At 44.2% G+C, this 14,295-nt stretch overlaps 2 protein-coding genes across 3 annotated transcripts; both read right to left on the bottom strand.

Moving 5' to 3' along the window:
- Positions 1–5,784: 5,784 nt before the first annotated feature.
- Positions 5,785–8,109, bottom strand: myf5 (myogenic factor 5). 2 transcript variants are annotated; one of them, XM_029495140.1, is made up of 4 exons: positions 8,020–8,109; positions 7,276–7,704; positions 6,439–6,511; positions 5,785–6,270 (listed from the first exon to the last, which is right to left on the bottom strand). In XM_029495140.1, the coding sequence occupies exons 1-4, from the start codon at positions 8,035–8,037 to the stop codon at positions 6,074–6,076; spliced, it is 717 nt and encodes a 238-aa protein (XP_029351000.1). In that variant the 5' UTR covers positions 8,038–8,109; the 3' UTR covers positions 5,785–6,073. The 2 variants fall into 2 exon arrangements, with proteins under 2 accessions (XP_029351000.1, XP_029350999.1); XM_029495139.1 differs by lacking the exon at positions 8,020–8,109 and having other exon boundaries at positions 7,276–7,796.
- A 3,995-nt stretch (positions 8,110–12,104) lies between these two features.
- Positions 12,105–13,266, bottom strand: myf6 (myogenic factor 6). The gene is made up of 3 exons (XM_029495049.1): positions 12,751–13,266; positions 12,398–12,488; positions 12,105–12,325 (listed from the first exon to the last, which is right to left on the bottom strand). The coding sequence occupies exons 1-3, from the start codon at positions 13,264–13,266 to the stop codon at positions 12,216–12,218; spliced, it is 717 nt and encodes a 238-aa protein (XP_029350909.1). The 3' UTR covers positions 12,105–12,215.
- Between the last annotated feature and the right edge of the window lie 1,029 nt (positions 13,267–14,295).

Here is a 14,295-nt window from a genome sequence, read left to right as displayed (position 1 = left end):
TCGGAAATATGATCCCTCTCCTGCCAGCAGAGGTGAATTAATGAAATCCAAATACATTAGGTTTATGTTTATATTTCAGACATTTCTGTTTTATGGTTTAGGATTATAAATGTAACATAAAGCTTTATTCTTTCTTTACAATGTGCTCATGTATTCCTTCTAAAATGTGCAGATTATTATTTAAAATGTATTAGTTGTATTTGTAAATTTGTGTTTCCTTTTAGACAATCATTGTGAGCTTCGATGAGACTGAGTGCGACGTTTTAGCATCTTTTTTTCTGCTCTTTACTTGTTTTCTCTGCCAAACAAGCTCCGGACTTAAAGCGGTAAACCTGCCAGGCCTTTGTGTACTTCTGTTCTCATTGTCTTCATATCTGGTGCTAAGTGCTCCTCTTTGTTTTTCCTTTTTTGTCTTTCCATTGCTCTCATCAGAAATCACGGCCTTGCAGATCTTTGTGTTTCTCACCTCATCTCTTTGTGTTTTCTTTTGATTCGTCTCCATTTTCTGTAGGAGGCGCCTCTTTTCTTTTGTTCCACCGATCAAACTCTCACCCTCAGGCCATTTCTTCCTCTATTTATCCAAAGTGAACTGAGAAACATAAAAACACATTTGGTTTCTGTACGCCTGAGGATTTTCTTGCTCCCACTCCTTCGTGTGGAGAGACCGACCAACCAGCGAAGTTGTTGAGCTTCGCTTTTGTCATTCTTTAAATCGATGTAAAGTAAGGATTCATTTTCACTTTTCATCTGTTCTGATCTATATTGCATCCAAATGCAGAAGTCCAGCGGCAAAGACTTCTTTTTCACTTATAACCCATCAGCACTTTAAGGTCATGTCATGCTCGAGATTTCGCTCTGCTTTTACAGGATACTGAAAAGTTTTTGTCCTTCATTCAATCTTCAAGCAGAACATCAACGTCCAACAGATCAGATTTTCTATCTTTAAATCACAGGTACTCTTTCTTAATTGACTTGCATTTTTCAAGCTGATGGTCCTGTACTTAACGTAAAGATAAAAAAAAGAAAAAGAAAAAAGACAATAAAATGTTGATATGCAATTGTTATACATACTATATTTGTATAAATAAATCTATGTGCTTGTGTACAGTGAACACTTTGTCGACCCTTCCTTCAACGAAGAATTGTTTTCAAACCAGCTTCTATAAAACGCCTTTTTGAACATTAGACAGGAAGAATTTGAGTCCAAGTTTGAGTTCAAGTCTCTAAAGAGATGAGAGATTGTTGGCCAAAGGAGATTTTGGTGGAAAGAGTCCAGCTCAGTGAATGATTGAGTGTTAGTCTGCCCAGTTTTATGGACAAATGTGCGCAGTCAAGTAGAACTGATTATTTCTGAGTATTGTGGCCTAAAGGTTCAAATTGTAATATGTAAACTGGAATCCTTCCACGAAATGCGCATTGTGCATGAAGCAACTTTCAGGTGTTGTTGGGTTTTGTTTTTTTTTTTTTGAAGATTTAATTCTCTCTCAGTTTCATTAAACCACTCTTCTAGTCTTATTGACCCCTAAAAGTGCTTTACAATGGGAGCCAGATTCAACCATTCACACAGCTCAACAATTCAGAGGGCGACCTGTGGCAAAGCCAACAGCATCAGAAGGAAACCTAAACAGCAAAAGTCCAAAATATACATCTTTCTGTTGTGCTCCTTTCTATTCAGAAGCTCAGGATAAACTCTTGTCCATCAATAAACAGGGCGACCACATCGGCACAGCCAAAAAGAAGTCAGAAAGGCAGAGAAAAATATCAAAAATGTCCAGTTGTTCATTTAGAGGATGCCAGAATTATTTCATGTGCTGGCCCATAATGCCACAGTCATATCTTATCGAAGCGCTGGTCGTCATCTCCCGATAAAACGTTGCACATTTTAAAGCAGCCATTACATGGATTGATGTGAGAATCACAAGAAATCAGTCTGTATTTGTAATTGCAGTTCGACTTCAGACAGGATTTCTCTGAAAACGAATAACTGCTGCATTTCCAATAACACAGCCCTTTTCTGTAAATGTCCTGATAATGCCATAACAGCTTGTCACTTATTACGCATCAGTGCAGTTTTTGAAGCTGGCGGATTAGAGCTTGTGTACCGAGGTTCCCCTCTGAAGGATTGTCCAGGATTTTACCGCTGTAACAGAAAGTCAATGGACTTTTCTAAGCTCAATGCCAAGCAGGCAGTGAGACTAATAAAAAAAAAAGGCTCCTGCAAAAGGAGGTTACTAAACTCAGGCCGTGGCATGAGAAGCACTAAGCCATTCTTTTTCTCTGTCACCTTTCGTAATCGGCGTTTGGCCTGATAAAATCCTCGTCACAGATCTTCCAGCAGCAGATGAGCAAAGCTCCAAGTGACGAAACTAAAGAGTGCAGGTGGCGTTAATGCAGGTGACAAATCCCTCGCCGGCGTCTGTGGCTGTAAATCAGGACGGCAGACAGAGTCTGGAGGAAACACCTTCTCCAGATCACAGTGGAAATAAAGAGTCGCCAAAGACTGGACACTGAATTATTGCATCACTTCATGATTTGATTATTATGAGTGTGAATCACATCTGAGCCACAGACTGTTAATCAAAAAGGAAATCGAGCCAAAGCCTTAAATCTGTATTCTAACTTGGGGTGACTTGAAGTCAGACTGTATTGACGTCTATGTGAAAATGTCACTATTTCCCACTTGATTTATCACTTCAGCAAATGTTCTGCTAATGAGTTTATTGCCTCAGTCTGTAATTGTAAATAAAATGTCTTTTTCTTCTTCCTTTTTAAAAACAAGTGTGCTCCTATTTTGAGGAAATTTTGAGGTGCATTTAGAAACGTGGCATCTCTGGGTCGATTTCATACCTCCTACGTTTTTCTGCCATTGATGTAACAAAACAAAAAGGAATTTCGTAGATGAGCAGATGAAAATAATTTCTCATCAATAAAATGAGTGAGTGAAATTATCCAACACAGTTGCTGATTTTGCCAAATGACTGTGACAGTTACTCTGACTTCCTTATCTAAATTTGAAATTACAATGTCCTGAAAATGACAATATTACCAATATGATTCAGCAGACAATCAGAAACTTCAGTGCCGAATGAAAATATTTCTGCAGGTTGATAATGGAAAGATCCAATTTTAAAAGCAGATCTCGAGATTGCTTATCTTTTTCATTCCGACAGTAAATATGATTTGAACATTAACAGTTTTTATTGTTTGTGCGTTCGCTTCATTCATTCAGCAAAATAAGCAGCTAGACGACCCCTCAGTGCAAACAGGACAAAAAAAGGCTGAAGATGAAAAATCATCAAAACATCAGACACCTAACTGACTAAATAAATAATAAATGCTTCAAACATAATGATTTGTTTTGGCATTTCAAGCGTCCTTTCCTCTCCTTGAAGCTTCCAGTAATTTCCAAAGAGCAGATTTAACCTCAGCTGGCCATCCAGTGTGAGCTCAGCCTGCTCCTCAGCTGTCTGAATCACTGACTTCAGCAGCTGAAACAGGTCCCACTGTGACCCTGATCATCAAAGTCCACTCAGATGCTAAAGCCACAGAAACACAAGAAACACCTCTCTCCTGTGGCCGGATCGAGAACTACAATAATGGCTGTGCTTGAGTCATGATATCAGTGAGCTCATTTATAAATGATGCCCCACCTCTGCCAAGATTCGAGCCGAGCAAACAAACAAACGTGAAGTGAGGTGAATATATTATTTTCTATAATCTGATTTCAGGCTCGACTTCAGAAACCTTGATCTCTGTGTGTGTTTTGTGCTGCAGCGCATCAATTAGCCGTGAAAAAATGGCAATCAGTGACTTTTGGAGCGTTGAACGCTGCCACAGAGGTTAGTGAAATACAAGCCACCGCTGGAACGCCCACAATGCCTCACAGCACTGTAGAGAGAGAGTTTTCGACTGTGGACAGTGTTATAGACTCTGAAGAGACTGCTGCCGCTGCTGCATTGATGGATCTGTAGGTGGACAAACTGCTTCTTGAATGGAAGTGTTTCAGACTCAGACTGCTTTGCAGGACAATAATAAACATAAAAAAAAAAAAAATCCAACCCACCCACATCCACAGCTTGAGCATGTGCATGTTAGAAGTGCTGCACATATATTCAAACCAGATCGTGTTACTTTTCACTCCACTGTGTGTCTTTAATAAGATCAGCTCCACTTCAACCAGCTGGCTTCAACAAAATGAACTAAAATCACCCAACAGCAGAAAGTGTGCACACAAACCATCAACAACATGTCCAGCACTTCTTTCCAAACTTTCAGAACATTCACTTTTTGCATTTTGCAGTATTTGCAGTATTAAAGGTTAAAATATTAAAATATTGACTGTAAAGGTTAAAATTCTTTCCCCAGGCTAATGTAGTTTTTATTACTTTCCAGATTCATATTTCAAACTAAATTTATTGGGCACTCCCGGCTAATGCTCATGTAAGCTAATACAAGAATGCTGTATATCATATTAACACTTTTCTCACAAGAGTTTGGCTGAAAATTGAACTCCATCGCCTTGATGAGGGGAGGTGGGACAAGAATGAAATGAAAATATTCATTCACTTGTGAAACTCCCGCATTCAAACCCACCACTCACCCATAAGTGTGGGTCAGCTTTTTACATTTAATATACAAATCTTAATTTGTCAACATTTTTGGAACTCCCTGTGGAGTAAAAAAAAACCTCCTTTCCTTCTGAAACGTTCACAAAGAGTCCAAACAGTTTGACTGAAGTTCATTTCTTAATTAAAGACACATAATTATACTCTACCACTTAGCACAACAGCGACGTGATGGAAATACTGAGCTGACCAAAGATCAGAATTGCAAACAGTAAAACGCAGTGATGAGGCGGGGGGGAGGATAATGATGTTTGGAAACCTCAGTGAGATGAAAAGTATAAAAGAGATGCAAATTGCACGGAAATAAAAGAACATCTGAGGGATGGGGGAGGTTTTTATTCTTGTGTCTGTAGTTTAACGCAGAGGAAGTGGACCGCAGTAGAATATGAATGCAAATGTGATGGTACGATCATAAAAACAGCCAAACAGCCGTAAAGGGAATAAAAACTTTTAACATACGCATGTGACAAAAAGTAAAAAATGGATTTCCTCTCAAAAGCGTAATCATGAAAATCAAAGAGATGACAGTATGACACATGTCACCCCCTTCCCTCCCCCCTTCCCTCCCCCCTTCCTGCCCTCACTTACACAATAAGGTACAATTAGAGGCCATTTGTTCCCGACTGATGGTATAATCAGAGCGCTAATGATGACTCACATTTGGTAGCAGAGGTATAAACAAACACACACAAACACACGAAAGGTGCAGAGGAAATAAAACCTGATCAAAGTCTTTCATTTCTGCGCTAATTTGGAAATGCAGACAGATATTTATCTTTGGATGTATTCTGAGGGGCTGAAGTGCCGTAATGACCCGGACACCGTACGCTCCACGGGTGATTACAGCTGTGTCACATGATTAATGGTATCAACTGACCTCTATCAGTTTCTGTTGTGATCTCCACACCTTGTTAGCTGGAGACAGTCTAGACTAACCCTAACCCGAGCCGAGACCAGACTCTGTGGTCACACAGTGAGCAGCTTTCCCTTTCAATTCCAAAAATAAGCATTAAATGATTCATTTAGCTGCTGTTTTCATTTTTAAAGACCATCAGACATCATGTTTGTCTTGTTCTTGATGAGTAAAGTGTATTTATGGTGCTGTTGAAACAGAATAAAAAAACAGACAAGAGCTTCTCAAAACAATTAGCAACGATGAAAGATTTAATGTTCACAACAACATGAAAAGTAAAAAATAACACTGCATAAATACCACATAATGTTGGAATAATGCAACATTTCATTAACTGTCATTATTAAATACGGTATAACAGTATGTATAGAATAAATGAGGATTTACATTACATATTTACAGTCTCATGTACAATTTAAAAACTTCTTGCCACAGGTCGTCAGATTTTCCTTCTCACAAAACTAGTTCTTATCTCTTCCTGTTCGCAAATTCAGCCGGCGCTTGCCTGTGGAAGTACATCCGGAGAGGTTCTCCTTCACAGGACGTGGTACACTGGCCTGGATCCAGGGCTCTCCGGCGTGCAGGGCTGTGAGTCGGAGCTGCCGGGGGAGAAGGTGGCCGTGTCCCTCAGAGCGGCCGGCCCGCAGCTGGACTCCACCGAGGAGAGACGGTCCACGATGCTGGAGAGGCACTCGAGACTGGAGGCCCCGGCTGCTTTCTCGCCCAAATTGTCTGGATAAGGAGGAGGAAAGGCCGTTTTCAGCTGGAGCCACATTTAACTTTTTCATCTTGAGATTTGCAGGAGGAAAAAACTCGGCATTCAAACTTAGATTTCTAAAAGTTCTGCAAGAATGCATGTCATATTCACACCAGGCTGCTGTGAGTCTCAAGAGGACTCACCGCTCTTTGCATACGAATAGCTGCCGCTGTAGTTTGCATTCAACTGTTGCCACACTGGACTGTTGCTGCCAGCCTGCAAGGAAATGAGAATTTAATTCTAAAAAACATACATACAAAATAAAGCAGTAGAGAGATTGGATGTGATGTAAATATATACGTATATGGGACAGAGAGAAGTGGAAAAAAACGCCCTTCATGATATACTGGACAAGGCTAATAAATCCTGAATTCCAAAGTTATGGGCTTCTTTATTTCACATACACCTTAAAGCCAAAGTGGCAGTGTACGCTCCCCTTCCCCTCCCCCGGCTCTGAGCGTGGCCAATCGATTGTATCAGTGGAAGCAACACCAGTTTGTGCAAGATGACACTTTCTCCCAGTAAATCTGCAGAAAATCCTGGCAGCGGCGCAGAACATGCAGTCAGGATGGAATGCAGAAAAGCGCCCAGTTTTTCCTGCCAGACTTCAGTACGGTGGATTTAGCTCGGTTTATTAGGGCTATAAAGTGTCCGACGGTGGGAAAGCCATTACTCTATCCAGCATTAGAAGTTCTTATGCATTAGCTGATACGCAGTCACCTTCAGAGAAACTAATCTAACCTGGGCCATGTGAAATTGCAAAGATTTTTTTATGAAACGCATTAAGTTTGATAATTGAGGTGTTGCGAAACAAGAATATTTAATCTGAAAGTTTCCAAAACGGAAATTCTGGATCTTATTTACATGCTAATGAGACATTACAACAAATTAGGACTTTTTTTTTTTTTTTTAAATGGTCCGTCACATGCAGTGGTCCCCGTTTCTCTGATGGGCATGCCGCAGCAGCTCAGGGGTCTTACCATGCTGTCAGAGCAGCTGGAGAGCGGGCTGCCCGGCTCAGAGCTGCTCTCTCCAGGTAGGCCGTAGTAGTTTTCCACCTGCTCCCGTAGCAGCTCCTGCAGGCTTTCGATGTACTGGATGGCGTTGCGCAGGATCTCGACCTTGGGCAGCCGTTGGCTCGGGTTGGCCGAGGTGCAGCGCCGCAGAGCCTCGAAAGCGTGGTTGACCTTCTTCAGCCGCCGGCGCTCGCGCATGGTGGCGGCCCGCCTGCGGTCGACAAAGCTGGACTTGCGCTTGCAGGCCTTGCAGGCCCACTGGAGGCAGTGCCCCGGCTGGTGGGGGGCCCCGGGGATCCTGACGTGCTCGTCTTCCTCCGAGCCAGCTAGCTCCATGCCGGGGCCGAACTCCAGGCTGTCTGGAGAGGAAGAGCACGCTCTGTCGTAGTAGACCTGAGAGGGTGAGAAGACATCCATGGCTCGTTGGAGAACAGATGGAGCGATGGGCACAAAGGCAGGAAGGAGGGTAGAGCAGTGGGGTGAGAAAGAGGAGACCTCTGAGTGATATGAGGGGTCTGTTGCCCCGGGCCCCCCTTATATGCCCCGAGGCCAGAGCCCAGGGCCCACATTGGCCAGATCTAATTACCATGGCCCATTGGCCCAGCCAGAAGGCAGGCTGGGGTTAGCTCAACTCCCTCCCTGCCCCGTCCCAAACTGCTGCCTCTTCACCCCCCAGTACCCTGCAGAGTTTCCCACATCTGCACTTACTGGTGTTTTCCCACTCATCACCGCTCTCTCCTTCCAACAGCTTTCGTCCTGCAAGGCCACGATGAACACAAAGCTCGGGAATGTTTCACTCGCAGATCTAACCACAACACAGGCTTCTCTAAAACAGCCCCGAGTGCTTCGTTTTGCTGGGTTTATCAGTCACTTCCCCCCGCTGTCATGACGATGATGATGATGAAAGTGACACTCTGCGATGGAGACATAAGTATTGGAGAGTGTTTGGTTTAGTTAATCCGCGCAGAAAAGGAGGGTGACCACTTGTAGGAGAATGCAGGCCAATTTTTACGGTGGAGACAACAGCGTTGCAGATGCAGCCCAGCTGCAAAGGGAGGTGTAACATTTCAAGCCCTGTGAATTCACATTACAGCGGTATAACCCCCCCACCCCCTCCATTACTCCAAACACCCACCTCATCTTCATCACTGGAGGTGCTGCTGATGAGAGGATCCCTGTTTGCTGAAGCTTATTAGGACAGCAATTACACAACTGACACCACTGCGTAATTCCCTGCACCATTTTGGCCTCCGAGGGCCAAATTTAAACCATTAAAAGGTTATTGACACAAGTCAAGTGCTTTCAGTTCAGCACACAACAGATGGCAGAGAGGTCTGAAGGTTTGGATTTTTTTTTTTTTTTCTTTTTTCAACAGAAATGAAAAACAAATCCTCTCCCACAGTTTGTCTGTATCCATTGATTTGATTTCCTCCCGTTGATGCACGGACACTACAGGCTGAAGCTGAATTGTCTCTGCATTTGCAGAATTGCTCTGCAGCTTGTCAGACAGAAACTGGCCTCCTGCAGGTCCACGCCGACATGTTTAGGTAATTGTGTTGTTGACAGCTTACAAGGATACAATGCGGATATTTCTCACAATGTGTCAAAACGTTTGGCGAGCCTCCCCACCCCTCCATCTCTGGGAACGCACCTAAGAAAACACCAGCAGTACCTGCCGCCTCCTCGGAGTTTGGATTAGGCACAGCTGAAGAAGACATCGGGCCTCAGGAGCTGCTGAGAAGATCAAAGCTGATGTTTAGGGCCGAGGAGAGCGGAGGACGAAGAGAAAACCTGCAGCCCTGCGCCCTTAGGTGCCCCGGATCGGGGCGCAGCGCTGCGCTCCCCCGGTCTCTTGGGAACCGGCTGCAGTTTGCTTTTTTTTGTTGTTTTCAAGGGTCAGAGACGGAGTTAAGTGAAGGGCAGAGGGGGGGCTGATCTGTTTGTGTCCATCTCCCTCACGTCTGAAAACCTTATTTCTTCCAAACGGCCTCACGCTCTGACTTTATATGCTGTTTGTTTAGTGCGCAGGCACAAAGACGATTCATCACCTTTAGGGGGCTCCTGCAAAATACATCCATCACTTTTCTTTTATGTTTTTGCATATTTTAACCAACAATAAATTATTAGGATGGGAATTTTATAGTTTTTCCTGGCTGAAACATAACTTGATTTTGCTTTAATAAAGGCGCAGAGCAAATAAAAACAGGGTGTTAATGTGATTCAGATGTTTTTTCTTCCCCCCTAAAGAAATTTTGAGTGGCAACACCATTTGTCTGGCAGAGAGAGCTGCAGGCGTCGCTGCACTGAATCCTTTTCTGTTAGCAGGATATTCAGGGAAAGTCTGGATAAATCAGAGCATCCAGTCCTGCAGTAACAGCTCACCTTTCATCAGCTCGGACTTTAAAACACGGCCTTCACAGCCAAATGAGAATTATATGGAGCCGCAGACAATCCCTGTAAAGTTAGACAAGAAAAAGTGGGGAATTAGAGAAGGTGCTGTGTCTTTGTGTGTGTGTGTGTGTGAGAGAGAGAGCATGCATAAAGTCTGACGGAGCAGATATAAAAATAAATGTACAGCTTCACTAACAAATCCAGTGGATCTTTACATTTCAGACTGCAATAAGAAGCCATCAGAGACATTTTCTGCTTGTTGATGTTGATGTTGAGGTTTACAGTTTGGGAATTAATGTGCAATAATGACCAAAAACAAGACATGAAATTGGCAGTTACACAGCGTGGCAGCAAATGAAGTAACACTGCTTTCGCACAACATGCGAGCGAGGGAGTGAGTAAGAAAGAGAGAGAGAGAGGGAGCCCATTAAAATCACATTACTGTTTGAAGCTATCGTGTTTCTCTGAGCTTTCTGCAGAAAACTGGAGATTTGGTCAAAGATGTGAGCTGTTCGGGTGAAAAAAGCTACAGAAGAGCTCAGAGACATTCACTCTGGTCTGGTCCAGAGGAAGTTATTAAATTTTTAATTCAAAAGAAGTAAACGCACTTCATTAAAAGGATATTTGGAGTCCTGAGCTCAGTTATTTTTACTCAGAAGTATTTTCAGTCAGGACCTAAAGTAGAACTTGTTTGGCTAAAAACGGTCCATTCTAAGTTAGTCTATTGTTTTTGGTAAGTTAACTAAACTTGCGTGATATTGCTTTAAGGAAGAGCTGATTTAACTGGTTTATAAAATGTTGAAGCATGATCATGGTCGCCGTATTTGTTTTCATCATTAAAGGCTTTAACAGAGGTCAGACTCACTGATGGGGTGTGAGCTCAGTGTTTCTGCATTAAAGAAGATCGGAGCTCGGGTTGGGGTGGAGCCTGGGGGATTATGAAGGTTACTGAAATGGCTGTGTAGGACCGGCGGGGCATCAAACCTGGACCTCAGAGAAATGGAAGCAGGCGGCCTGGTTTGATGAACCAGGTTTTCTTTTACATGGCACCAGGATGCACTATGGGAAGAAGGCACGCTGACGGGAGCGGCCTGGACAATGTTCTGCTGGGAAGGTTTAGCTCCTGCCATTCATGTGACTTTGACACGCAGCGCTGACCTAATGGCGGTGGCCTCTTTCAGCAGGATAAAGTTCCCCGCCGCACAGAAACGACGGTTCAGGAACGATTTGAAGACACAACAACCAGTTCAAGGCGCTGACTGGGCCTTCAAATCCGCCAGACCTCAGTCCAGTCCAGCATCTGTGAGATGTGCTGAACAGATACCCAGATACCACAGCCCACCTTCAGAGGTCAAAAGGTCGGAGCTGTTTCAGTTCAGCGGGGGCCGACGCATTATAAGGCAAGTTTTCATAACGCTAATGTATTCACTAAACAGTGAACTGAAACAGCTCGTGTTTTCAGCCGGTAGATAAATCGTGCTCCTGAAACAGGACTGACTCAACAGCTCTTAAACCAACAAAGTAGGACGTTATAAGATCACATCCCCATCGTGGGGACTCAACACACTGAACAGCAAAAAGGCGGCAAACTTCTTCAACTTTTTGCTGGTTTGAATTCCTCACTGATTTTTTCTTCCATTTTTCCTGTTCTCCTCTTGCTGGACCTTCAGCTTCGGTCGGGCCTGCTGACACAAACAGGGCCGACATCTGAGGGGAGTCCAATTCGCTCCAACATCATCAACGACAACATGATTCAACGGATTTCAATGCCGTCGCAGCGTCATGTCCCTCTATTAGCTCACACGAAACTATGACGAGGTGGGCGATGATGAATCGAGCCCTAATGGCTCGGATGGCTTAATTGTCCCGCTGGGCTTTGCACTCATGCTTGCAAACCAAAGTTTCCATGTCCCCCCAAACATCTGATAGGAGGGGAGCGGGGCTGAGCGGAGGCACGCTGTGTTTGCAGGGGACTCGAGTTACTGTTGTGGGATCAGGCCTGCTGGATGCCAGTTGGAACAAAGAGAAGCAGCCCGGCAAGAAAACCATTGCAGGGCAGTTTAGACGGATTTTATGGACTTCTAATAGCCGTGAATGCTGAGGGACCTGATGGAGCTTGAACCCGGTGGAAAAGTGCTGGATACGGTCTGATGCGTGCCCTGACTGTGCTTGTTAAACCGCAGTGAGGTGGATGGGAATTGCCTTCAGGAATAAGTTTAGTTTAGTGCTTTCAAATTTTGCAAAACTAGCAATTTATTTTGTTATGTACAAATGAATACAAATTTAATACCATCTCATTTTTTTTTAAAGGAGCTCGCCCGCTTTTGAATACAAAATAAATATATCTAAATTTGACATTATTATAAAATATGTACAAACTTTCTGCTCCTGCTGTACAAATCAACCACATGAGCAACAAGCTATCGTGGAAACAACTTTGAGATGAACGGTGGGAATTTGAAAATCTAAGCACGCCGTCTAAAGTGAAGGTCTTCGCCCTCTGTTGGGGCGCCTCAGTTCTCGGAGACGTCCTCGCCGAAGCTGACGTTATCGTCGTTGGTGATGCTGTCGACGATGGAGGACAGACGCAGGAGGCTGGAGGAGGCCGAGGACTCGCCGGTTCCTGAAAGCAAGCGAATGAATGAGCTTTACGGCCACTTTCCGTCCCCGGCTGATGACGTTTGGCGAGCCTTACCTTCCTTCTGGTCCATCACGACTGCAGTGGAATGGTCAGCGGAGGTCGGCCAGGGCTCAGACTTCTTCCAGTGGTACTCACGGCTGGCCGCCTGTAGATACACAACAAGTTTATATACACAGGCCTCGGGCACACAAAATGAATTATTCAAAGATCTTAACAGGAAATTGTAAAAAGAATGACTTTGCTGCACATCCTGCTGGTGGCAAACACACATTAATATGATAATAAGCACCACAGGAACACAAACACACCATGAAGCCTTCACGGTGTCCTTATAAAGTCATGTGAATATCACGCTCTTAAGGAACATGATGGGAGTGCCGTGAGGCTTCAATCCGGGATTATCTTACACTGAGTTCTTTGGAGTTGTGGGATAATCCGTTTTGGCTCCTCTCCTGCTCGTCCAGCGTCTGCAGCAGGTCCTGCAGCCGCTCGATGTAGCTGATGGCGCTGCGTAAAATCTCCACCTTGGGTAGCCTCTGGTTGGGGTTGGCCACGGTCTTCCTCTTCAGGGCGTCGAAGGCCTCGTTGATCTTCTTCAGCCTCCTCCTCTCCCGGAGCGTGGCGGCCTTGCGTCGGTCCGTGGGGGCGGATTTCCTCTTGCAGATCTTGCAGGCCCAGACGAGGCACTGACCCTCGCAGTGCGCACCGAGTCCCGGCGGCGCAAGGACGTGCTCCTCCCCGCTGCTGTCGCCGCCGGTCTCGGACGGAACGTGATCCTGGCCCGCAGACAAGGGGCTGTCGTCGCCGTTGTACAGAGGAGACACCCCCGCCATGTCCAAGTGCTGTAGTGGTCCATGATCCCCTTCCTCCAAATAGCGCAAATCACCAAAAAGATAAGTGTTGGTCTCAAAAAGGTCCATCATATTGTTGCGCCCCTCTCTCTGTTTTGACAGAAGGACTGTGGTATTTAAATAGACCAGCAGGGACACAAGTCACCAGGCTTATATATAGAATGTGAAACTCTATCCAACACTTTGGCTGTCACACTGCATCAAGCATCTTTTTTTTTTTTTCTCCTCAATGGGCCTTACGACCTACTGACTTTGTGTAGGAAATAAATATACATTATAAGGCCTCCGCAAGGAATCCAAATGTCACCTCATGTTTCATGACAGGTGCTGAAAATATCTGCATCCGGACAAATTGGCTGCACAGTCATTCGCCCGAGCTGCCAGTGGGAAAGTGAAAGACAACATTGTTGTTGCACAGTTACCACCGAACCAAACTGAACACAGAAGAGCAGATTCTTAAAATACACCCTCCAAAAGGAGTTTACTGCTCGTGCTTGTAAGTAATTCCAGTTAAATAACGATAAGTGCTTTTATTATGGCACGAGAGAAAAAGAAATCATGTCGACCACATAAAATTACACGACAACATTCAACAGTCATCGCTGCAAACTGAGAAACAAGGTTTCTAATCAAAGCACAAAAAAAATGCTCCTTACAAAACAGTAAAAACTTCTAGCAGCCAACAAAGACAGTATCATTTTCACTTCGTTGTCTTCAGGTTTTCGCCGCGTACGCTTTTTTAAATGACCAAAATCTGTGATCAACAGCTAAAGTCGTCCGCTGAGATTTTAATATTTGATACATTCCTCTACACCGTTCAGATGTGTTGTGCCTGTTTCAGCTGTGTGCGAACGGTACGGCCAGTTGTGACTTGGAGAAAATCCCAACATAAATAGCTTGGAATGTGCAGAGTCAAAGCAGCTTTGAGAAACACATGTATGGGATCGTATAAATAGAAGCCCGGCTCATTCAGCTTACATTCATAAAATGTAAAAAAGATAAAAGCCGGTGAGGAGGTGATATACAGCCTGTTGCATTTTTGCTGCAACCTGAAAGGTCCACGGTTGGAAACTTCACAGGCGGGAATGTGAGGGATTCCTG

Source organism: Echeneis naucrates, chromosome 23, assembly GCF_900963305.1.
Source record: "Echeneis naucrates chromosome 23, fEcheNa1.1, whole genome shotgun sequence".
Classification (NCBI taxonomy): Eukaryota; Metazoa; Chordata; class Actinopteri; order Carangiformes; family Echeneidae; genus Echeneis; species Echeneis naucrates.
Note: the sequence above shows the minus strand (reverse complement) of the source record. Positions and strands in the feature narration are given on the sequence as shown.